This window comes from Poeciliopsis prolifica, unplaced genomic scaffold (genome assembly GCF_027474105.1).
Source record: "Poeciliopsis prolifica strain line A6 unplaced genomic scaffold, Auburn_PproV2 SCAFFOLD043, whole genome shotgun sequence".
Classification (NCBI taxonomy): domain Eukaryota; kingdom Metazoa; phylum Chordata; class Actinopteri; order Cyprinodontiformes; family Poeciliidae; genus Poeciliopsis; species Poeciliopsis prolifica.
In genome coordinates, this window is record NW_026562418.1 from 2,509,287 (window position 1) to 2,534,230 (window position 24,944).

The following is a 24,944-nucleotide window of genomic DNA, read 5'->3' on the forward strand; positions in this document are numbered from 1 at the left end:
CGAAGGCCATTTCTGACTCATGGAAAATTGACATTTTCAAGTCTGACATTGTTATGCATACAAATGAAATAATTGGGAGATAAATGTGACCCCAGTTCAAACCTCAGAAGAAGAATAAAAATGATTAAAAGTGTCAGATGAGTTGGACAAACTTTGCCTTGAAAGTAAATCTTAAACTCATACGTGAATAAGTTTAAGGTGATAAGTCATAAAAAAAAGAAAACATTCCACGATCCTTCAGCTACTTCATGTTTTGTTGTTGTTTGTGCCAGTGGCCAACATCTGGCTGTTGGTCATGTGACTCACGTGACGTGGAATAAATGGTCTCCATTGCACTTTTGCCAAATGAAACGATTTTGATATGGTCAAAAAAAAATGTTAAATAAATAAAAAACACCACCTCATCCTCAACAAGTTCTGTCCAAATCAGCTTGTTTCCATTAAACAAATTTGTTTTCAAAAAGTCTGACGCTATATGGTCAATGAAAACGTAGCTAATATCAATCAAATATTAACTCCATAACGCAAGTCCAACAATGGATAGGAAAAATAACAATTTTCAGGATTGTGGCTATTTTTCTGTAAATATGGTCACTTTTGCACAAATAAAGGATCTTGATCTAATCATAGTTGGATCCACCGAGGGGTGTGTGTGAGCTGAGTGTGTGCATGTGACCGCCTGTGCCTTGTTGGTCAAACAGGAAACCCATTATACCAGCCTCCAGTGATCGAGCCGCACACAGACACAGATTAATGTGGCTAATGTGTACACATTAGGGCCATTACTGGAAATGTTATCGTTTCCATCCGCGGCAGTTTCAGCTGCCTTGCTGCTGCGACGCCTCGTTTAAAAAAAAAAAACCCAGAGTGCTTTAAACCGTCCGAGGGCGGAGCAAAAAAAACTAAAAACCCAATGAACCAAATTTCAGCCACGGCAGTAAGAGAGGAGAGAGAGAGACTCAGCACTGCCCAAAAATCACTCTGATGTTGAAAAGCGAAAGCGCCTAATTGGCTCCAGTTACACATCAACACCAGATGGTATGTTTCTCTTTTTTCCTTTTCTTTCGCAGTTAAAAGGTGTTAATTGACTCCGTGCTGATCGGAGTTGTCTCTCTCGCGTTTTTATTTATTTATTTATTTAGAAGCTCAAACATGCCATCAAAGTTGCAACACAAAACAGTGGATTGTATTATTTTTATTATTATTATTATTATCATCTCAGGTCTTCAAGTTAACGGTTTTCACTTCACATGAAGCAGAAGCTTCTGTTCATTATGCCGAGTCGACAAGAGTCCTGATCAGTAGATTAAAAATGCTTTCAGGATCAAATCTCTGGTCATTGATTAATGTAAAACACAATGAATTCCGTATTTGATGTCGGCTTTGTGAAATATTTTCAAAAACTTGCACATGGTTGAGGGGGAAAAAAAAAAGAATTAGGAACTGAGAAGGAAACTGCAGATTCTGTCTCGGCTACCTGGCTCGTTTCTGCTGCTCTTTCAAGTGATCGTGAAATCCTGTCTGTGGTCTGATGTCACAGAAACTAATGTTCTAATAGGAGCCGGGGTAAAAACACATAGGTGCGTTCAGCAGCCAGTAAGAGAAAATCAGCTCCTTCTGATTTTCTCTTTAGCATGGCTCGGACGAGCTGCGCAGACTGAGACGGAAAACAAAACGACTTGGTTCACTGTCCACCTCTGAAGTATGGACCTGCTGCACTGATGCTGCTTCCAGCTGCTGATTGGTGCGTGAAATGGTGAAGGGAAGGGATCTGGGGTGGATTAACCTTTGGATATTCAAACGGATTCTTCTTACTGCAGAACTTGTCAAATGAATGAAATATCAGTCATTTCCTGTTGTTGTGCTGCGTCTTATACCCTACACTTAAAATCAAGACAATTTGTGTTGGTTTGCTGATAATATTTTGCTATTATGAGTCACTGAATCGTGTGCGGTGTCCCTCTCGGGTCAGTCCTCGGACCCTGTATGTTCTCTCTACTGAGAACATGTCAAATCTCTACAGTAGATGACATTCAGCTTCACACCAGAGCAAAACCCATCTGGCCATTGGCTCATCATCCTCACCACTTGTCTTGAAGAGGTCAAAACCTGGACCTTCTTGACCTCCTCAAAAGGAGAACCTTCCATGTCGTTTTCTACCCTGACGTTCTCTGACCGCAGCACTCCCCCCTTACAGCGATGAATCTTGCTGCAAGACTTTGTTCTCTACGATTCGAAACTTACATCAAATACCTTGGCCAGGCCTCCTTCCCTCAGCCATCTGAAGAACGTCTCTAAATTCTGTCCATCTCTTTCCTTTTCAGATGTTGGTCAGTTTGGCTTGAATAGCTTTTTTTTTTACCCATTGTTTGGTGGAAACGACTCAACTTCAGTTCCAACCACAGAAACCCAATAATAACCCATCACCTTCCACATGTGGGTATAGTAGCATCAATTATTGATTTTCACAGCTTGTACCTCTGTGACTGTATTGTGTTCAGTATGCAACAATTTGACAAATAAATTTAGATAAAAGGTGATGTGTTGCTGAAATCCAAGCAGTGACTGTTCAGCTTGGCTATAATTCGGTTTCCTTTGCTCACGTCGGACAAAACAAAAGCTTTGCCTCAAAATGCCAAATCTTAAGTGCTATTATGATGCTTTTCACTTCCTTTTGTTTAATGTTGTGCTCTGCCCTATGTCTCCTCAAAAATAAAATGTCTTTCTCCCTTATCACACAAGATCCTTTCCCTCACACTCATTGAAGCACCAGAGACTCGTGTGTCTCAAAGTACTATTCATGTCGCACACATCTACACCATCGTGAGTGTTTTTCAACTGACCTCTCTCAGAAACACGAGTGTGGTTCGGATTCATTTGAAATGACTTAAAACATCCATATTTACATGTGTTTATTCAGCTTGATGTAAGATTTCATCCAGGTCTCTGCACGGCAGCCTTTCGCAGTGCTGCTGCCAGTACTGCGTGCCAACATTCAGCACATCCACCTCAACCGCGACAGTGATTTTATTTAGTCGCATGCTGGTTATTTTGTCAAGTATAAGGCCAAAAGCGCGACAGTGGCAGTCATATCAAACTCGGCTCCATCCCGACTGCGCTGGTTCCGAAAAGGTCAACTCATGACTCCTGCCATGTCCGTTCTATTTTTGGAGCTCGGTGTCATTTGCCAGCAAGTGCTTGGTGTTCTAGAAAGTTTTAGGGCGAGGGTGCTGAGCTTATATTTAAAAAACAAAACGATATAAAATTTTTTTCAAGATTTCATGCACTTTGAATAAAAGCTGCTGAAAAGCCAGCGGCAGCACTGACCTGTAGTTCTGTTTTCACGTTGCCTCCACCAGAAGAACTCTGGTCCAATGGAGTCTGGAGAGAAAGTAAAACACGATTCCAGTCGTCAGCAGCCCACTGTCTCAATGGGAATGGAGTTTCCCCACAGAAACGGTGGCGAGTCCAAACCATCAGCAAAACCATCGGCAAAACCACAATGTAGAAAGAACTGACGTTTTAAGTTTTCAAAGTTGAACTTGTGATTGCATTGAATTCAGACAGGGATTTCACATTGCAGCAGCTACTTTTCTGTTCTTCCACAGTGTGCAGAGTTCACTCTGGTTCCAGCAGATTTCTGTTCACACACTTGACAACCGCAGGAAAAGCAAAGAAAAATTTTTTTTGCTTTGTTTCTAGTGCAAAAATTCTTATTACACTTGACATAAGACAAAACTAACTTCCAAATAACTTGTCATCTGGCTTTCAGTCAATAGTTCCTTAATATTGATGAAAAGGTACGAGATGCAGTGGCAGATTATTTCAGTTATAACAGTGTGAAATATCCTACCAGTGGATTTAGTACTTTTTAGTCAATACTGAGACATTAATCAATTCAAACAATCTCTTTCATATTGCTGAAAAGCAGCTTCTAAGACAATTTTGTCCCATTTCAAGTGTGCTAAGAATTTTGCGCTCGAAGCTAAACTAAAAAAATGACTCGGTAAGATTTTGAGTTTTTGAAGAGGAATCACTGACGACATCAAGTTTATCAAACTTGAGGCCCAGATTGGACCTGAACTGCGGCTCCATTGACTCTATAGAGGCTCAAAGACGGAACTGTGAGCTTAAACTTTATGACAAATGAGCTTTTATTTAAATAGTGCCAAATTACATCAATGTGAAAAGATTGAATGCAGAAAAAGCCTGTAATTAATTTATTTTTTTTTACAGTTTGTTCATGTATAGTTTTATCAATACATTCTACCTCAGCTGGTCCTTTAAATGAAGGATTTCCCAACCAGTCATTCGGTTTTCTCACAGGTTACATTTAGGTTTCATTTTGAATTTTTTTCTACATTATTAACACCATTTTAAAAAGACTACATTTTGTGTTCACAAGTGTCAATTTTGACAAATATTTAAATTGATTTGATGTCTTGACATTCTGAGACACTGAAGAGTGACAAACATGCAAAACGTAGGACATCCAAAGCCTGCAAACCCTTTTATGCAATGCTGACCACTGGTGTCTAGTACCAAACTGATCACTGTTGTTGCTGCTGCGGTGCTGGTGGGCTTCACAGGAAGTGGGACCCAACCTAAATTCTGCTCAGGGCCCTGTGCGGTCTAGCTCCGGCTCTGGTATTTATCAAACTGACCGAAGTCCAAACCCCTAAGCCCAAAACGGTGCCGATGGTCACACATTACAGCTACGAATATTTGAGTGTTGAAAGAAAAATGAGCTTCAGACCTGATGTGAACCCCAGGATCTTTAGACTGCAGTTCTACCTAATGGGACCGAAAGGGCAGAAAAACGAACTGGGACATATCAGACATGCTGTCGGCGGTAAACTGGCCTCCTGCCGCTTCGTCCTTGGGAGACTGACCCATCTTCCACTGGGCCGCTGTGAGTCACCCATCTTTTCCCTCCATGGGTGGCGCTCTGCTTTGTTAGCCAGTTGAAGAAAACAACAGCCTCTGTCTCTGCTCTCCTCTCATCTTTATTTCCCACTTCTCTCTCGCTCTCTCAAAGTTGCTCTTTATTGTTATTCATCCCTGATAGAGACCGACTGAACTCACGCTCCCCACTGTAGGTCACATCTGGCTGCAAGACAGCTTACATTTGGGCTTATGGTGCATTATGTTCCACATCTGGCCACCCACCGCACTCAGTGGAACAACATAAAAAAAAAAAAACAGCCTTCTGTGCTCTGATCATTTGTCCCGCTCATATATTGTTCCAAATGCATTAAAGGGGAAGTGGTGTGTGTTTTCCAGGCACATATTTTGTAGCACAATGAGGCGACGGTGTTGACTTGTTTTTAAAAAATGCTATACATATCAAATGTGACTTAAAATGAATGCAACGCCTTGAAATTTGGCATCTGTTTCTTTAAGTACTCCTTCTCTTTCTGAAACTCCTCCTTCATAAAGTCATCAAAGCATGGCTCTTCCATGAACCTTTTAACAACATTTTCAGAAGAGACGTAGCTCTTACAATGAGCTCAGCAGATGTGCAGTTCCGTCAGGTGTTTGCTAATTGCTGCTGGCTAGTCTGAAGGAGCTGTGGGGGTTCTGTGCTCTTCTGTGAGGTGGAAGCTCAGAAAGTTAGAAAATGCAGATCCAAGGAGGAGCTTCGTCCTCGAAGGCGGGGCTAGATCTGCCCATGTGTTTTGCACAGCTGGTTGGTTGCTGTGGGAAATTAAACGATTTCTCAAGCAAACTGGACAAGGTATGTTTTTGATGAGGGAATAGCATTTCAATATATATAAAAAAAAAGAGTCAATTTTACACTGTACTACTTCTTCAACATCCTTCCCATCATGACTTAAAGCTCTTCGTTTTCAGCACCGCTGAGCAGCTCCGATTGAACTCCACTCCCCAGCAGTTTCTCCTCCGTCTTCACACAGGCACCGTTCAGCAGTTCTCAACTAACTGGAGTACGGATGGATGTCAGGCTGTAATTTCTTTCCCCGGGCGCACTCAATCTGGCACGGCGGCGCACTTGAGCCATCCATTTCCCCACTTTTTTTCCCCACAGTTGACGCCGGTAGCTATTGCCTGTTTATAGACGCTCCTGGCAGGCTGAACATGTGTGGCTCTGTGAACCCTGCACAGGTGCTGCAGAGTTTGCCAGCTGGCCGTATCTTATCTGTCTGCTGCTGCGGTAGGTTAACGGCGACGTCACGAAGCTGCTATTTTCAGTCCACGAAAACATCCACATCAGTGTCAGTACATTAGCCCTCAGTGACCGGGGCACCGCTGGTAGAATGGAGCCAGGAGTATTTATGATGCTTATCATCATATTTATCATAGAAATGTGTGTTTTTCAGAGGTGACAATACTAAGGAAGGGCATATTTAATAGAAATGAGTCAAGCAAGGATAGAGTAAATACACAGTAAACAGGTAAAAGTGCCAGAATATGTCTCAACGTATGACGCTCTAATCTGTTTACGCCATGAACTGTGGATTTTTTTTTCCCCACTCATTTTTTTTTCTCCAGTGTGTTTTAGTTGGTGTGGCATTCAGTTCTTTTGTCGTTCCAATGCTGCCACTCCATGGCGAACTGAAGAACTGCAGGCACTCTTCCAACTACTTCCTTTGCACATCAAGTCTATTCAGTGAGATGACTCGGAAAAAATTGGACTGCTCCAACGCATGCATTCAGTGCTTTGTGTTCATGACACTTTTAGCGTTTTCAGATTTTTATAAGCTGCAACTTAATACATGAGAAGAGAGTATTTCTGTGATAGATGAAGATATTTTTCAATATGTCTGCAAGTGAAAATCTGAAGGGTGTGATGTGTGCATACTGTTAAAAACATGTTACATACACTGAATTTTTTTTCTTTACTAGGACATTATTGATAGTTTTCATTGCTACTTATCAGAATAGCTATGAGATTTATAATCCAGAGCATTTAGCCCCATTGCTTTTAGCCTTAAACACAGCTCAATTCATCCAGGGCTACTATCCTGCAATTTTCATGTCAACACAGTTGAGCTAATTATGAACAATTCATTGCCAAGCCTCTGCTGTGCTGAATCAGTGAATGCTGATGAGGGAATCCGGTCATTTGCTTCAGGCGTGTTCACAGGTCAGTTCCACATGTGGTCGTGTAGACGGTGATGTTGACGGACAGAACATTGCTTCTGCCAGTGGCAATGAAATGTATTTTCGAAATTTATTGAAATGCAACAAAACACAGGTAAGATCTTTCGCACATTTGGAAAAACAAAAACATTTAAGTGCTTGGTTGTGCTTGCCCATTTAATGCTGCAGGAAGTTGCGTCGAGCTACGTTCAGGGGGCAGAACTAGCGTGACGGTTCCCATTTACCATGGAAGTCAGAGGTCAGATCTCAGGATGCTGCTACGCTCAGGATAACTGTGTTCTGGTTGGACAACCAGCAGGAAATGCTAGCTGTTCTGGTCTTACTTGAACAACAACTAAGAAATCTACTAACATAAAGTTAAACTTTAATTACAGACTGATTTTAAAGGTGAAAACCTCGCAATGTCCCAATTTCAAAGTTAGGGGTGAATCAACTTGATTTTCCTAACTATGAAACTCAAAACTCTGACTTCCAGTAGCAAATGAAAACATTAGGTTGTCTGTGTATTGTTAATATCAGAGCTGATGACACAATGACAAACGACTTTGCTCAAGCAATTCAGCCAAATCATGATTACAGTCCTATTTATCTACAGTTGCATATTAGCCCTGGCTTGGCTTCAGACATGAAAAGAGGATGCTAGCTTGGTAAGCTAATGATTGGCTTGTGTTTAGGTTTGCTTAGAAATGTTTCCCACATCTGGGTGGGAAACGTGTGAGCATTGTTTGAAACTAAAGGCACTCAGAAAAAAATAAAAGACATTTCAGGAAATCTTGACAATCTTAAGGATGTTAGCGGTCTGTAGCTAAGTCTAAAGCTACACCAACAAATTAACTTTTTTCTAAGCAGGCTAGCGTAAAAAAAATCGGGAGCATCGTACGACCTTTTTCCACTAGCACCTAGCAACATAGCTCAGCTTGGCTAAACTCTACATAGTTCAGCTGTAGTGGGTTGTTTGTTATGTAGTTATTCAGACCCACAGACAGAAAACTTCAGAAGAAAAACACAACAATGGAAACTGTTGAACATTTCTGCTAAGTCTGCCATTGAGCTTAAACCTCCTAATGGACTCAGTTGATGTTTTGAGTTTTCACAAAACAGCAATATTGGCAGGAATATTGTATAGGAGTCACAACCAGTGACTCTATCCCCGTGCCGAGTGGATATTAGTGGAAAAGGGCCAACAATGTACATTTTCAGGGCAATACATTCCATCATATCACAGTGCGTTCCATCAGGACTCACAGCCTTCCAACATCTTCACATTTTGTGACGTTACAACCACAAACAACAAAGAAGAAGAAAATAAATCTGAGGTTTCAACAGATAAAAACCTTAAAATTGAGTAAGAGATATATATCCAGCCCACATGTGTTGATACCTGTTGAACATTCTTTCATTGAAAGCGTCACGTCTTTTCCAGCTTCACACAGCTGGAAACTGACTGACGTTTTTGCTCGCCTATCTTTGAAAAACGACAATGAGGTTGGATGGAGGGATTACGAACGGTTTTTAAGTCTTTGCCAACGATTCTCAATCTTTGGCAAACGGACCCGCTTCCTGCTAAGCATGATGCTGCCGCCACTAAGTTTCACACATACAGTCTGAATATCACATCTGACCAGAGCGCACTTTTCTAAATTTCTGTCTGCCATCATGACTTGTTTGAAACTTTGAACAACTTTAATCGTAGCTTTGGTTCAACAATGGCTGCCTTCTTTTCATTCTCCTGTAAATGCCAGATCCCAGGAGTGAAGGACCAATTCTCCAAAGTGAGCAGCGAATCTCTGCAGCTCCTCCATTATTGTCATGGGCTGGTTCTCTGATTACTGCCTTCCTTGAAAGTAGTGGTTGTAATGTGACAAAATGTGAAAGGTTTCAGGGATTAGGAGTACTGTAACATTAAATAGTACTTAATATATTATACATTACATATGAAACAGGGTTGGTTAATAATAACTGTCATTCTTAAGGCACCATCTGAGACTTATGGCTTTCTATAGTTGTTTTGGAGTCACAAGAGAAGTTGCATTCAGTTTACTGCGTCGGCATGTTAGAGCCATTGTAGACAGAAAAAAAAAACAAGATTTTTGCCGAATTAACGCAAATTTGTAGAAAAACTAGAAAATTTGAGTTTGAACAGTCAAAAATTTGCTAGAAAATCTCTGAAATTTGAGAAAAAAAACTCGGAAATTTCGCCGGCTTGCTGGAAAAAACTTTTGAGATCGATTTTTTTCAGAAAGACCTCAGAAGACTTCTGAGTTACAAAACTTGAAAATGTTAAGATTTTCAAAACAGAAATTTTTACGTCTTTTTTTCTCTCAAAAATTTCAGAGAAAATGTGGCGAGCAAACTTTTTTGCTTTTCCCTGAAAATCCCTGTGCTTAACCTCAAAATTCTCTGAACATTTTCTGGCAATTTGTTTGACTTTCAAGGAGATCAAATTTTGAGATTGATCTCCATATTTCTGTTTTTTGGTGAAAATGTACTAGTTAATTTTCTTTTCTTTTCTATCGACAGTGGTCCCAACACGTCATTGTAGTTTACAAATATGTATATATATATATTACATTTCTCTGAAATCAAAGTTACAAAATGATTTCCAGCATTCTATGTTGCTACAAATTTGCTACAGTATATCTCTGTTACATAGTTACCCTGTATGTGATCTAACAGTCTCGGCTTTGTTCTTATAGCTCAATAACATTGGGTTTAGGGTTTACTTACAGTGATGCTTTGCATCTTTGTGGAGGTGGGGTTTTGTTTTCTCAGCAAGCCAAGGAGGAGAGTGAAAAATAGTGCATTTGTAGCGGCAATGAAACACTTGCTGTCTTATGCAGGGCAACATCTCCTAAATGTCCCCAGCAGACGGCTCACTAAGGCGTTGGCTTTAACAGGGGACAGTCATGTTGGCTTCCAGGTCACCTCGGTTTCCAGACCTCTCCTTGACCGCAGAGCATTTTGCGAGCATTTAACAGTATAAGTTAAGCTTCTCTTCCACTCCAGAATATCCACCCCCCAGTCTTTGTTGCTATCGAGTTTCTTTTTGTTTTGTTCTTTTTTTTTTTACTTTCCTGAGCTCATCTTCTGCTGGCTGTTATATTTCTGTGCAATCCCGTAAGGAACGTGCGCGGCGACGGTGCCCATCTCCGCCGCTCCCTCCACGTGAAACATCTGGTCGTCGAAGTATATGTGCGGGCGGATCTTCTCCAGCATGGGGCCCTTGGGGGCTCCGGCGAGGAACAGCGCCTCGTCGATCTCCAGCCCCCAGGCCCTGAGCGTCTTCAGCGCCCGGATCCCTGAGCTGGCCGCGCTGCGAGCCGTCACCAGGTACGTGCGGATGGGACAGTCCAGGCGTTGACCTTTGGCGTAGAATTTCTTCTGCAGCTTCCCCAGGGCCTCCAGGAAACCCTTCAGGGGACCCTGCAGAAAAGATTTCAACTTGTTACATCTTGTGTGTTTTTAGGGCTCATTCACACCAGCCCTGTTTGTTCCACTTTAATCAAACTCTAGTTTGTTTTGCCTAGAATGTCCAGTGCACTTGGGGAGGTGGGAGAAAATGTAACGAATGTTGTAGCTTTTTTTCGATTGAACCGAGTCTACTGCACTATCAGGTGTGAAAACACACATAGATGCAGCTCAAGCACAGTGTTTCCACACAACATCGACTGAATCGCAATCATTTCATTTTGTATTCTATGAAAATTATACATTATATTTTAAAGGTTGTCCACAGTTTGTTGGAAATACTTTTAAAACAGCAACAATCTTTTTATTTTTTAGATTAGCATCAGGTTTCCTCTGTAGCAACTTCAGATTCAGAAACTGTAGAGAAAGTTCTACAAACGTGATCCAGGAGCGTGTCCTCGTTTTCCTTCTCGTGCTCGAAGAACTTGTCCAGGCCGTGGGTCTTGAAGATGCGCTCGGACTCGTCAGAGAACAGGACGGCGTCGCCATCGAACGCCACCCTCAGCTGAGACTCCGACACCTCGGTCAGCTTCTCCGTCATGAACATGGTCGCTGCTGCGATGCCTGAGCGCAGACGCAGAGAGAGACGAGACAGACTGGCCACGCGCTCGGCTGGAGGAATTTAAATTAACTAGCGGTGTGTTAGAGAAATAGAACGACATCTTTTAGGTATTGACAAAATAAAAAAAGAAGCATAGCTACTGTAAAAAAAAAATAAAAAAAAAGTCATTTGCAAATATTACTAAAACTATTTTTTGTGAATGAATTCGCTCCCCAAACCAAACAGAATACTACGAAGGCCCTTAAAGGCAATAGGAAAACTTTTTATTGATCAGCCACCTTCTGAATCGGGCCAAATTTTTCTTTTTGTCAGGACTTTAAAAGTAATTTAAAAGTAAGAAAATAAAAAACAACAATAATATAATGTCAGTATCACTTGGCAAGTTTTCACTTTTCCTTCAGAATTTAAGTGAGAAGAAAAGCAAGACATGAAAGCAAAAAATATATATTTTCCACTTTGCCGGTTGTTGGTTGTTGAAATGGAAGAAATATATTTATTAGAAAAACACATTTTTCACATTTTGAACATCATAAGTCTCTTTTTAATCTTGATTTATTTTTTTTTTTTTTCTTGCACATGACTTTAAATAATAATAATAATAAATATTTGGCCAGACTATATTTCTCCTCCTGATTTTAGAGCTCCCATAGAATACAGACATTCAGCAGATGAGTAACTTCAAATGCAGCTTTACTGAAACCCTTCACTTAAAATGGAGAACAATGTGAATTATTACCTGGAAGACAAAGTTTTGTGTGTCTCTTCTAAACATCATACCCTCAGTAGACTAAATGGCCGTCAGAACGTTGTCGTGTGTGCAGTGCGGTGCTCTCACCTTCAGCCAGCGCCTCCCTGACTTTCTCGGCGTCTGCAGACAGGTAGAGGTTGGTGTGCCAGGCCTTCAGGTAGCCAATCGGACTGCTTCCTCCGGTCATACAGAACCTCTCGATAAATAAGTCTGGGAATGAGACCAACAGAAGGCAGCAAGGTTTTTTATTTCATTGCATACCGTGGAGTTGAATGTCAGCATTCCTTAAAGGGGCAGTGTTATGTGTAAGTGTCATTTTATGGCATAGTTAAGTAACTGTGCCACCTTATGTTTTAAAAGTTCTATAAATATCAAATATGACGCAAGAGAAATTTTATTTCTTTATTTAATGTCTTCAAATTGGGCCTCTGTCTCTTTAAAAGCTCCTGCTCTTTCTGAAACTCCGCCTTCAGGAAGTCATCACAACATCTCTCCTGTTATCCCTTGAAGAACCTTTTAACCAGCGTCTCACTGAGAAGTAGGTCATATAATTGGTAGATCTGAGCGGATACTCAGTTCCACCAATTAGGTGTTTGCTAATTGCTCCTGGTTAGTCTGAAGGAGCTGAGTGAGTGGGTTGAAAGCTTGGAAACTGACAGCCAGGCGTTTTCCTCAGCTGAATGGTTGCCATGGAAGATTAAATGATTTCTAAAGCATTCATGAAAGAATCAACACTTCATTTACATTTTAGATGAGGGAATAACATTATAACAAGATGTGAAACTCAAAAAGTCAAATTCACCTAAAATAAGCAGCTTATAAACTTGATTACGTTTTAATAACAATAATTTAGGATTATTGGTCGTCAACATGAAATGCTGCTGAACAACAGGGCTGTAAGGACTGAGTCTGTATTTTTTGTTGTGCTTTTTGTTTTTGTCGTGCAGGATCTTAACTCGCTGCTGTGGCTCGATGGAAAGAGCAGAGCAGATGCAGAACGACAGGAGAATAGTGATGGGGACTAACTGGATCCATGATTCTAGATCCTATCTGCTCTCCCGGGAGGAATGAGAGGATAATTGCAAGAGCAGAGCGGGAGAGACGGACAGGAAGGTCAGGAGGAATGTTATAGAAGAAGTTAGGAGGAGCAGAAGGTTCAGAAAGAAGCACAGTGAACCCAGAACCAGGGAAATATTACATAATGTAACAGAAGGTTAGTGAGGGTGGGAGATATGACTGGATATGCTCATAACCACAGTGCATTGATAAAGAATAGCATATCCCATAACTTTAAGCTCTCTGAGTGGATGGCATTGGCCACGGTTTCTCAATAGGATTTAGGTCTGGACTTTGACTGGGCCATGTGAACACAGTTCTGATATTACCCCTCAAGTTGGAAAAGTGTATTTGTTCTGTTGTGGTGATCAAAATTATAAAATGTTTTTTTTAAGTTTGAAAAAATATACAAAAGCGCCATTAGAAACACAAAACATGGTATGTTAAATACGCGATACCAACTTCAGAAATAATAAATATACATGTATAAAAGTTGCTGAAGTGTAAAACAACAACAAAAAAACCTCCAAAAGCAAATCTGAATAATCATGGATTATTTTCAACGAAGCACCAAATAAATAGTTTAATCTTATAATTTTATCACTACTTTTCACAACAGCCACTCCACAATGGTTACTTTTAAAGAAAAGCGTGCAACATCTTTCACCTTGGCCAGGCATACAGGAAAACAGCTCTGTTTTTGTAGCTGTATAACAATCATTATCAGCCTAAAAAAACATTCTTAAAATTAAGCATTACAAAAAAGATGAAATAAATATAAAATCTAACTCATTAAAGCCACAACTGAAAAGTAACAGGGTGGTGGACTCAAAGGAATCGAGTCCTCTTCATTATTTTTTGTTTCCTGGCTGCATGAATGTTTTCAGATTATTCCTCTTGGATTAATTTTCTGCCTCAGAGGATCTAAAACATTATCATATCAAAGCAGGAAATCAGCAGGACAACAAAGACTCACTGTTGCCCCAATAAAGACCAAACTTTCTGATGTTTATGTTGATGTCTCACAGGATCTGTTCCGTGCTTCCACATGAAGGTTTTCTTGGGAAACGCTTACATAACTCCCATATTTATGTTCTTCCAAACGACATAAAATCTGTACTGCAAGCAGATTGTGCATCATGTTCTCCTGGATGTTTGGATTCATTTCAGGATTAAGAGAAGAAACTGTTGCTAAGGGAGGGTCAGAGGTCATTGCGTTGATGCATGTGCTTCTTCACAAAGAGAAGAAGCATAAAAGCAAAGCGACATCAAACATAAAAGCATCAGTGAAGCCGTGCGTTGCTTTTCTTGGTGTCTTTGCTCGTTGCTGTTTGCCTTTCGAGCCTCTTGGATTATTCTTCCGTCCCGCGGGACTTAATCCTGAAGTCGACCCGGCCTGAAGGTCGGCGGATCTGAAAACACTGGAGGAGCTGAACAGGAAGCGGTCTGAGCGGAGAGTGTCACCAGAAGGTCTGAGATTTTCCCTGGGAAGGATCCAGTCACTCAGCTGTCCATACACTCTGCTGTTTATCTCTGAGCGCAACTTGCGTCAGCTTCAGCATACAACCTCTAGATCATCTGAAACGTACCCAGCATAGTGTTCCTGCTCCTGGGAATTTGTATATTTCACCCTTGAAATATATTTAAACTGTATATTTCAAGGATGTTAAGTGACGGAGCTGCTCCACATCTAGAATTGTGAAGATGCGTGGATTAAGATGTTCTTGACAACCGGAAACAGAAACGTGGTGGTCCATGTTCTCTTTAACAGGGACAGAGAAATGACCCAAACCTAATCTTAGCCCCTAACCCTTAATCACAAACTACACAGAGAGTTGGACAGCAGAAGGGATTCGCCAAAGAAAAAAATCATGCCTCACTTTCACCTCCGTTCCTCATTGGTGTTTTTGTTTTTCAGGTAATGTCTCTGTACTTTCCTTACTAGTGGAAACATTTCAAATGATCAGTGGCAGTAGGAAATGACAAACTGCATATTACAGGGAGAAACATTTGTTTGAAATATATATTCCACAGCCAGTGACGTGTGGTGAGGTTCATAACTGGTGAGGCACTGACGTCATCATAATCAGATTTACAAATATAGACCCCCTGCATGTTGTTTACATGAGGAAATTTTGCGCATGCGGACAACGCTGGAGGGTTAAAAGACTATTCTTCTACATGTCATGCATGGCCACGCTGCATGACAGTAGAATAATTCCGTTAACTCAATCAAACGTAGACATGAAGATATTAATTTCATGCTGTGCTCCACAGCAAAGAGAAAAACTGTTAAAGTATTACTCAAAACTACGTCTTTCTTGCTCTCTGTAACAGCGCAGCTACAGGCAGACTCGTTGCATAGCACCTGACAACGCAACAAAAAAGAAAAGCACTATAAAATATTCCCCACACAAAGAGCAGTAGTATGGTTTTAGTCTTAATGTTTATTTTGAGATTATAAATATATCGCTGCATTTCACTCTATTGTATGGCTAGCTCTCTTACTCTGCAGTTGTGGAATCACAATGTCTGGGATCATGAGCGCCCCCTGCCATGAGGCAGGAGAACTGCCTGCCTCACCTCTAATCTCTTCTCTGTCGTTTCTGATCGCTCCTCAGCACACGAAACACGTTACACACAACTGGTGACAAAAAATATTGTACATTATATAGATGAGCTAAATTATGGAAAATCAGTTCATACATTAAATATTTTTTAGCCATTTTATTTGACGACGTACAGATAGGAGGAGCATGCTCTCATTGAGTGGCGGCCAGTGCAGTTAGCGAGAGGTTGATCAATCCCAGGAGAGGCTCAACTCTCTGCTGCCTCACTGACTTCGCTTCCGAGCATTTGAATGGGAAAAGGCAAAAATTCAGCGATTTTGAAGAAAAAAGAAATCAGAATTGATTACTAAGCTAAATGAAAAATTGGTACTTTAATAGTACAAATCACAGGCTGAAAATAGCAATATAAATTATTTTATCATTAGATATCATTTTTCCATGATGACATGTGAGGCTCTGCCTTCCCTGACGGCACGTCACTGATCATAGCATAGCATGAGAAAACTCTGTGTCCCAGCACACCTTCAGGAGCATCCTCCTACTCCTGATGAAGTCATTGCTCTGATAGTTGTTGTTTTTACTCTCATCTATGTATTTGTTGGTTTCCTGCCTCTGCTGCTTTATTTTTTTTCCGGCTTGGGTTGGAGGGGCAGGGAGGGGAGGCTTTTAGCAAGGAGAATGTGTTTGTGGTTTCTCATCCGTGGCTTCCTTTGTGCCACGGATGAGGAACAAAGGAATGGGCCCTTAACATATTCCCAACATAGCAACATTTCCTGTTATCTACTATGTGTTTGAAATAGTGAGAAAGACACTCCGGTGTTCACAAGAAAGACAGTTCCTCCATTTTCAGTTGCAAGATTTCCAAACTCCACCAAGCTTGAAAGTAAATAACTCTTTTGACAAAAGCAGAAACAGATTATAGCCTCTTATTCTCAATAAGATAAATGAATATGGAAGATTTAATAGTGAACTGCTACTGTAGTGACCAAAAGCTCAGAAAATGTGATTATTTTTTTCTTATATTTAAAAAGTAGGATGCAACATGTGCAGTGACATGATAGCTAACTGTTGTCACTAAACAGTAAAAACTACTGTGTTGATTACAGTTTGCTAAATGAAAAAAACAACAAAAAAAATGCTCAAATTATTGTTCATCTTTGTGGAACATACTGTGGTGATTGATGGTGTTGATGAGCCGGATCCCAACGTGAGCGTGGTTGTACGTCACCAGGACGATGTCGAACAGTTCTTCACTCTGGGGATAAAGCTCCCTCAGGCGAGCGTTGACCGTCTCCAGGGCCTGTCAGAGGGGCGTTGGAAACAGTCACCCTGGAAGAAGTTCAACTCAAACACCATCACACCCCAGAAATCTGTGCAGATCTATCACCTTGACGAAAGGAAAAGCAGGTCCCGGCGCGAAAGGCTCGTTCTCGTGTTCGATTTGGTACCTCAGGTATTCCTCCACTCCTTTCTGCTCGAACACCTTCTGCTCCCGCTCGGTCCGAAACAAGACCCGGGAAGAGACGGCCACCGTCACAGCGTTCTCTGGCTTCGGCTGAAGAAAAACAGAGATCTGGGTTGAGAGCGGAGTGAATTTAAGAATCGAACTAAAAGGAGAAGAACAAAATCAATGTGTCAATTTTATAATCCATGGTAGAAGAAATTAGGGGGTAAACCCTGTTTTTATATCCTTATGAACCCTTTGTAGACCAGATTATGTAAGGACAAAAACTTATTTTGGGTGATTGTATCTTCAATCCTGTTCCTTCAGTTGTTAGCCAAACCTTGTGACCATGATCATATGAACGTAGATCAACCAGTGACTCAAAAGTTTTTCCCTTTGAGTCACTGGTTGACTCCAAAGGAAAGTCTCTCACTCCATTTTTCCCTCATGTGTCAACAAGAGTGTGTGTGGCTGGCGGTTTGAGTGTGTTTCGAGTTGATTATATCCTTTTGACCATTTCTTTTCTACAGTAATTTAGAAGTGACTATAAGAAATTGGTTGCATATAAAACTCTGACTAATGAAACTCCATCATATAAGACATCTGGTAATTGCCAAAAGAGCAAAGAAAAATAAGAAAAATTGAAGTTTTTCTTTGTTAAAACTGGGACACACAATTTGGGTGGCATGTAGAGAAAATTAGAATTTTATAAAATGTCACATATACGACACAGATCTGGATATCCCTTTGGAGACGCCTTAATCTTTTTATTTTTTTAAATGTGTAGTTGTGTCAAAATCGTTCTGCACATCTCTGTATGTTTTTGTAAATGTGCAATCGCCACCAAATAAGCATTTAATTTGCTTTTATGTTGAATTCTTTTCCTAAATCCCTCCCCTTCCATGGACTCAGGAGGAAAGATCAGGACGCCGTTCTGTCCTCATGTTACCTGATGTGTATGTTTACGCTGCTGTTTGGAGGGTGAGGGCAACATTCCTGCCAGGGCAGCAGGAATTAGTGCCCACAGCTGCACCCACTGGGTGAACACTGGTGGCTGTGCTTGTATGACTTTGCCTCACAGTGTGTGTGCGAGCGTGTATGTGTGTGTGTGCTGTCCACGGCTCACACATACAATCTGTTACATCGGAGGAAAGGTGTAACATCTTTTCTTTCGCTTGTAAAAAGTTGCTACACTTCCAAGTGGGCAACCACTACGTGTAAACATCCTTTTTTGTTATTTTATTTTTTAAGGAGGAGGTACTATTATAAAGAAAGTGCAGTGAAAACGATACAGGTTAATAATAATAATAATAATTTACTTGAGATTAGCCAGATTTTACTGGACAACTGAACTAAAGGCTTTTGAGTGTCCTAGTCCAAGGCACAACTAAAATTCAATTAAAATGCCGTGAAATTATTTTAAACAGGCTGTTCATGCTAGAAAACCTCCAAAGTGGCTGAATTAAACTAAATCTGCAATTAACACAAATACTTGACGTCAGCTTGGTCTTATTACAATTCAAAGGTTTTTACTTTTGCATATAAAGCCACCTTGGTGTGGATACATGTTTTTTCCCCATTAATAAATGAAATCATTATAAACCCTACTGTTTTTGTAATTTTTTTCCTGTTGATTTGAGATCAACAAAAGAGCAAAAGCAAAAAAAATTAGAAGTTAATAAAAAAAACTTGAGGTAGCTGTTCTCATTTTAATATACTTGTCACCAACAACTATGTTTTGAAGCTGAATTTCAGCCCTTTTCTGTGGCTGCTGCTTGGGTTTTGTTCAAACAGGAAGCACAAAACAGCACTGCTCTGATATAATTGTTGGTAAACAGCAGAGTGTTCCTCTGTGTTGAGGCATCTGCATGCTTGTGTTTCAGCTGAGCTGCTGCTGATGCGTTTAGCTATGATCCGCCGCTGACAAGTTACACACTTACCTGGTAACACACAGACAAGGCCTTGACAGGACACATCTGAGCAAAAGCCAAACATAAACTGTAAGGTGCAAAACGATCCATTTTTCGGAATAACAGGTGAATTTGAAAAATGTATTCACCTGTTATCAGAGCCATTATTTGTGAAATGTCACTAATTTTCCTTATTGCCAGCAGGTGTCTGGTGCAGTGAGTGAGAATAGAGAGCTTCTGATTGTTTCTCTATGTTTTGGTAAGCTGGCCGATTTGAGTCTCATCTATCTGACGGATTACAGTTTGTTCATCTGGACACTAGATCTTCACTCTCCAGGATTACTTGTGGAGTTCCACGGAGTTGTGTGTTTGGCCCAATTGTTTTTACATCTGGTTCCAGGTTCTGCTGCAAGTTTCAAGTGACTTCCTGCTGATCCACAGGGAATGACTGCTGCCAGTCAATGACTCAAAGCAACCTGCTGGGTTTCCTGAGATGGAAACTTTTCAAACTTCTTCATGTGAATAATTAACTGAACTCGCTGTACCGTTTTATCACTCAGGTCAATTGGAATGTATGTACAAAAATATTTTAATGATTTTTTTTTTTTGCAAAGTACCTGTTTGAGACATTTTGAAGGCACTTTTTTATTAGCAGCTTTCAGATTACATCATGCCACATGTTTGTTCATCTATACATTTACCTAAATAATTCAGATTTTTCTTTGAAAGGCATAAAGTGTTTCTCTGTGGATGTGCTCCATTGGTGCCATTTTGACACACATACACCCATAATGACATATAGGTACACACACACACACACACACACACACACACACACACACACACACACACACACACACACACACACACACACACACACACACACACACACACACACACACACACACACACACACACACACATATTACAGGCTTCATTAGCTCAGAGTGTAAAATCAGCACAACGCACGTGACGATGAATTGGGTCAAGCGGTTGGTTAGTAACACGGGTTCGTGTGCGATCATGCAGCCGTCACACAGAAGGTTAAACACGCAGGGCGAAAGGTCGGCACGGATGCTCGCTCAGACACAACGTGATGACGAGACATACTTACGAAGAACACGGCTCCCTCCACCTTCCGGGCCCGTCTGCCTGTCACCTTAGCAGAACGACAGTTTGTTTTTATTCAGCAGAAGGAAGCTTGGACATTTATTATTGTTATCATTATTAGAAGATGTCTGAATTTTCACTTTTTGCCATTTCCTGCAGATAACTCCAGTTTTTAGAGTGACAGGAGGTGAAATCACCCTCAGTGCTTCATGTTTGCAGACGACGTTGTGGTTTGTGACGGATTAGCAGGACGTATGAATCCTTTGGTGCAGTTTATCCGTTAGAGTCAGTTGACTCTATGAATAACATGTCACACAGTCTGGGAGTGACGGCCGAACCGGAGTCCAGTTCTTTGCTGTGATTTGATACTGGAAGTGTTAACTGCCTGCCCTCTGCCCCAGCGGGGCTCCTTTACCCCAGGGGGAATTCGTCAGTCGTGAGACTCTTCTTCACAGAAACCCACTGTGACTTCAACGCTAGCTTACAATCCCTGTTAGAGGGGTGACTATATGTGCAAATTGGGAAAAAAATTTTGTTTGTTCTTTGGTGTTTTTTCCATTAGTTAAACCCACAGCTTAACTAATGGTTAAGCTGTGGGTTTAACTCCTTATATGAAAACTCTCAGAACTTTTGTGACATCTGTGTTTAATCCTGGTCATTGACTCATCTTTTTTTTTCTTCTTCTTCGTTTTACATAAAAGACAAATTTCCAGAAAGATTCTGGAGTATAGAAGGGAAGTGAAGAGGTGAGAGTATGAGCAGAAAGTAGTTGGGTGAGTGCACACTTCTGTTATTTATAGATAAGGTAAAGGCCAGTGATGATGCAGCCTGTCCAAGACTTGGCAGACATGGTAACACTGGCGTGTGATGGTACACACTACCACTAAACAGCAATGTCACTCTGAAATCTGACCCGAGTCGTGTTGTTCTTTGAAACAAAACAAAAACATCTTGTTAGCCAATGAATGACAGAAATCCTACAGTAAACAGTGTTAGACCACTGATAAATATCGGATCTAAACTGGGACACCCGGCACTGTGATCCTTTTACTTATTATAGCGTACCTTGCTTTGGAAGTGTTTTATTCATAGTCCACCGTAACGTGACTCTGTTCCCAGAAGGAAAGTGATTTATCATAAAGGAAAACTGTCCTCAGAGATAACAGCAAGCAGCATAGCTCCCACTGATGTAGCTCATATGAAGACATAATAATTTCCTAATTACTGGGAACATTTAAAATCAAAGCCAAAAAGACTCAGAGGTAACAAAATCAACTGTGTTCTGCAAAGCTAACACTGTGCCAGCAAGCCTCCAGTCTGTCTAAAGTAAAGTAACTGAAGGATTGTGGAAAATAATGGATCCAAATTTAGTGCTTTCTGTAAGACATCTCTGTCTTTAAAAGCTTAAGGCTTTTGCATATTGGTTTGACACACAAAATGAGGCATAACATTATGAGCTGCTGTTTCATAATTAGCAACACTTTGAGTTTATTTTTCTATAGGTCTGTTACATAAGAGAAGAGTTATAAACCGAGCTAAAACTGAAATCTCAGTCTGTTGTTTCTGCTACCTGCTTGTTTACAAGCTAGCACTGGTGCTACTGTACACCTAACTGTAAAAGAAAATTAGAAAACTACCTTTTAAGAATTTCCATTAGCTATTGCTTTAAATGTTTTGTTGAATTTAAGGCTTTGGGTGTTCTAGGAAGTCAGCTTTGTGAAAATACAAAACTTTGTAGACATAAGAGTTTGTTGGTTTTTAAATATACCTACAGTCTCACCCATAAAACTTATTTTACTGTTGTGCCTTTGAAGGAACTCTTCAAAATATAATAAAACAAACTAGAGAGTGTATATTCAAACTGTTGAACTATTAGTTTAATTATGTTGTCTTTTTGTTGTTGCTTTGATGTGCCTGTTCCAGATTATTTACATGCAAGATAGCTTAAATGTGAGTAGCTACGTAACATTTTTGGAAATTTAAGATATTTAATTCTGTTTATGTAACATAATCTGAAAATGATCTCTTTGTTAGATATCTAATGCTGTTATGTAGACACTGTATAACAGAGGGGTATTAATATATCTGTGCTGCTGCTGCTGCTGTGAATTTGAAAGTGATGTTATACAATAATATCTGGTTTTGTATTTTAGCACAATCATCAGTGGGCCCACATGTTGATCTGAAAATGCACTAATCCTCACCCAGCAGAGATTACTCAGCATTTACTGTAGTTTCATGCACTTATTTGTTATTCTTCTGCTTCATGCTTATGAAACTAGCAATAGGACTGCAGTGAATCCCTGTTAGTCACCCAGAGATGACTTAGAGGCTTATTCCCTTGGACTTGAAAAGTGCTACAGACTACAGTACATCCTGTTCAGTATATTGATATCTTTCAAAGCCAAAAACAGCCCTAAGCCTTTGGCTGCAACACTTCAGCTCCCCATGCTAACCTGTGGGTAGCAGCTTCACTTCCCTGAAGGCTCTCAGAACTGACTCAAACTTCCGCTTGTTCACAGCTTCCACTAAAGACAATTTAAAAAAAAAAAAATAAATAATCTTTATATTTTTTCACTAAGTGGCACTAAAAGTGAAATTACTGCTAAAAAATTGGGTGGTAACCATTTTGAAAGTGAGCAAAGGCAGTTGGCATAGTGACAGGCATGTGGGAGAGACCTGACCACAGTCCACCTGCTATACCTGGTCATAATAATTACACCATATTGACAATAATGTACTGAATATGTAGAATAGGTGAACGTCTTTCTGTGAGTTTTGTCTACAAACTAGAATTTACAAAGGAAACATTTTACAGGACAAAGAATCAAGTGGTCAAAACAGAGAATCAAGCTCATGTTAGCCTAGCATCTTAGCAAACTTTCGCAAAAATTCTAATTTGGAGCTAACAGTCTGTGGAAATAAGCCTGCTCTAAAGTCCTGTGGGAAAAATGATTGTTGGTGATAAGTTGGCTATAAGTTAGGCAGGAACTCAATCCCAACACTACTACAGACCACTTAATACTGCTGAAATAAAGTTTGAATATTAAGTTTATGATATCTGAGAAGGCTTTCTTTTTTAACTAAAGATAATTTCTTTTTCCACATTCATAAAAAATAGACAACTGTTGGTAGCTGTTTAGGAGATTTACAATAAATTCAAACTAATATATTTCTTTTTGAACAGTTAAAATTGCATTGCACAAATTAACCATTGTATGTAAAAATAATTGAGGTTAGCATTGTCATCAGTACCATTATTTTGTAAAATATAAAAGCCTGCAAATGAGAAAAATATTTCAGAATATAACTATTATAGAACTCTAGATTGAATGAGTTCATTGAAAGGGGACAGAGCAATTAATCTGTCTACAGTTGATATTTACATAGATTCATTCTATTTTTGAGAGAAGGAAACACATATTTGTTGAGGTATGAAAAGTAATGAAGTCATCAAATTTACTTTCAATTTTCTTCAGTAACACTGTTACTGAAGAAACAATGTTCTTTACTGAAACAATGTTCTTTACTGAAACAATCTTCTTTACTGAAGAAACAATGTTCTTCAGTTAAGAACATTGTTTTCAATGGTCTTTACTGAAAATGATTCCTGGCCTTAACATCCAACTGCCGCCATTTAAGACACACCAAGACGTCGGCAGGTGTACATCTTTAAACCGTTACCTGCAGAAAGCAGCACTTCAGAGGATAAGGGGATGATCGTCTCAGAACAGAATGCAATCCGAACTGCGACCACGGTTTGTGACACTCACCGGCTTCGGTTTGGTGGTCAGCTCCAGCTGGTTGGGGTCGAACCCTTCTTTCCCCTCCCAGGAGCCTCTGGCGTCTCCGTTGAACGGAGGGGAAACTTTGAGCTCCTTCACCTGTCCGCTCATCACCTGTACGGTGTCCAGACTCATCTTCACCATAGACGGTTCCTCTGTCTGCGCCTCCACAGCTGTCAACCCTTACACTCTTACTTTAGAAACCTACCCCCCCCCAAAAAAAAACAGGACACTGTGTTCCTCTCAAACAAGAAAAAGAATAAGAAAAAAGACAAACGGAAGAAGGTGAAACTAAAACAAAAATGTCCTTCTTCTGTTGCGCACATGTGACAGGACCAAAAGTTCATGTGTGCATGAGAGATCTGCTTGCACCTGCCCTTAAATCACACTGAAGAGTTCCCTCTTCTTCCTCATGCTCTCTGCCCCATACCCTGCCTCTTTTTTTCTCTCTTTTCCCCCTCCCAAGAGGATTACTGCTCTCAGCATCCAATCCAGAGGACATGAAAGACGCTTCACAGTTATTGTCCCACACTCAGTCCCTCCTTGGTGACAGTTTGACCGCACGCAGACGCAGGCAGACCTACATTCTGCCTGTCCCTGGTCAAAGTGTTGCAGGCTGTGCAGCGCTCCATCTGCTGTCACCTCTCTCTTTCACTGCCTTCCCCCACAGCCCCTCCACTACCCTTCACCCCCCAACCCATTCACTCCAACCCCTTCCCATCTTGTAACACTCTGTCCCATTCAATCACTCTCTCTCCCTCTTTCTCTGCTCCCTGGTTTGATTTGTTCCCCTCCGCTGCTGACCAATCAGAGCCCCGCTTCCTTATTCAGCGCGACCCCGCCTCCGCTGACCTCGTGTTGACGGTGCAGTTTAGCCTAAGAGGCTCATGGGAAGTTCAGGCGCAATAAAAATAGCCATGACGTCGCTCAAGAGGCAAGTGGATTATTTGTTTTGGTTTCATGATTTTAACACATTATGTAATTTTTTTTTTCAATTTGTTTGTTTACTTGGAGTTCCCCCTCCCACCTCCCCATTAGACGTTGCCGTGACAATGGCTGCTCTTCCTGGGGTCCACATCATTAAAAAAACAATTCATTACAATAACAGCATATTGAGTCATAAATACGCAACTATAACACTTCATACGCTAAAATTATTAAGCAACACT

The 24,944-nt window shown here is 40.6% G+C and overlaps 1 protein-coding gene across 2 annotated transcripts; it reads right to left on the bottom strand.

Annotated features, from left to right (window-relative positions):
* Positions 1-7,178: 7,178 nt before the first annotated feature.
* nt5c1aa (5'-nucleotidase, cytosolic IAa) lies at positions 7,179-24,458 on the bottom strand. Of its 2 annotated transcripts, XM_055055872.1 has the most exons (7): positions 23,764-24,457; positions 19,995-20,039; positions 16,914-17,081; positions 16,697-16,826; positions 11,988-12,110; positions 10,970-11,154; positions 7,179-10,545 (listed from the first exon to the last, which is right to left on the bottom strand). In XM_055055872.1, the coding sequence occupies exons 1-7, from the start codon at positions 23,917-23,919 to the stop codon at positions 10,189-10,191; spliced, it is 1,164 nt and encodes a 387-aa protein (XP_054911847.1). In that variant the 5' UTR covers positions 23,920-24,457; the 3' UTR covers positions 7,179-10,188. The 2 variants fall into 2 exon arrangements, with proteins under 2 accessions (XP_054911847.1, XP_054911848.1); XM_055055873.1 differs by lacking the exon at positions 19,995-20,039 and having other exon boundaries at positions 23,764-24,458.
* Positions 24,459-24,944: the final 486 nt, after the last annotated feature.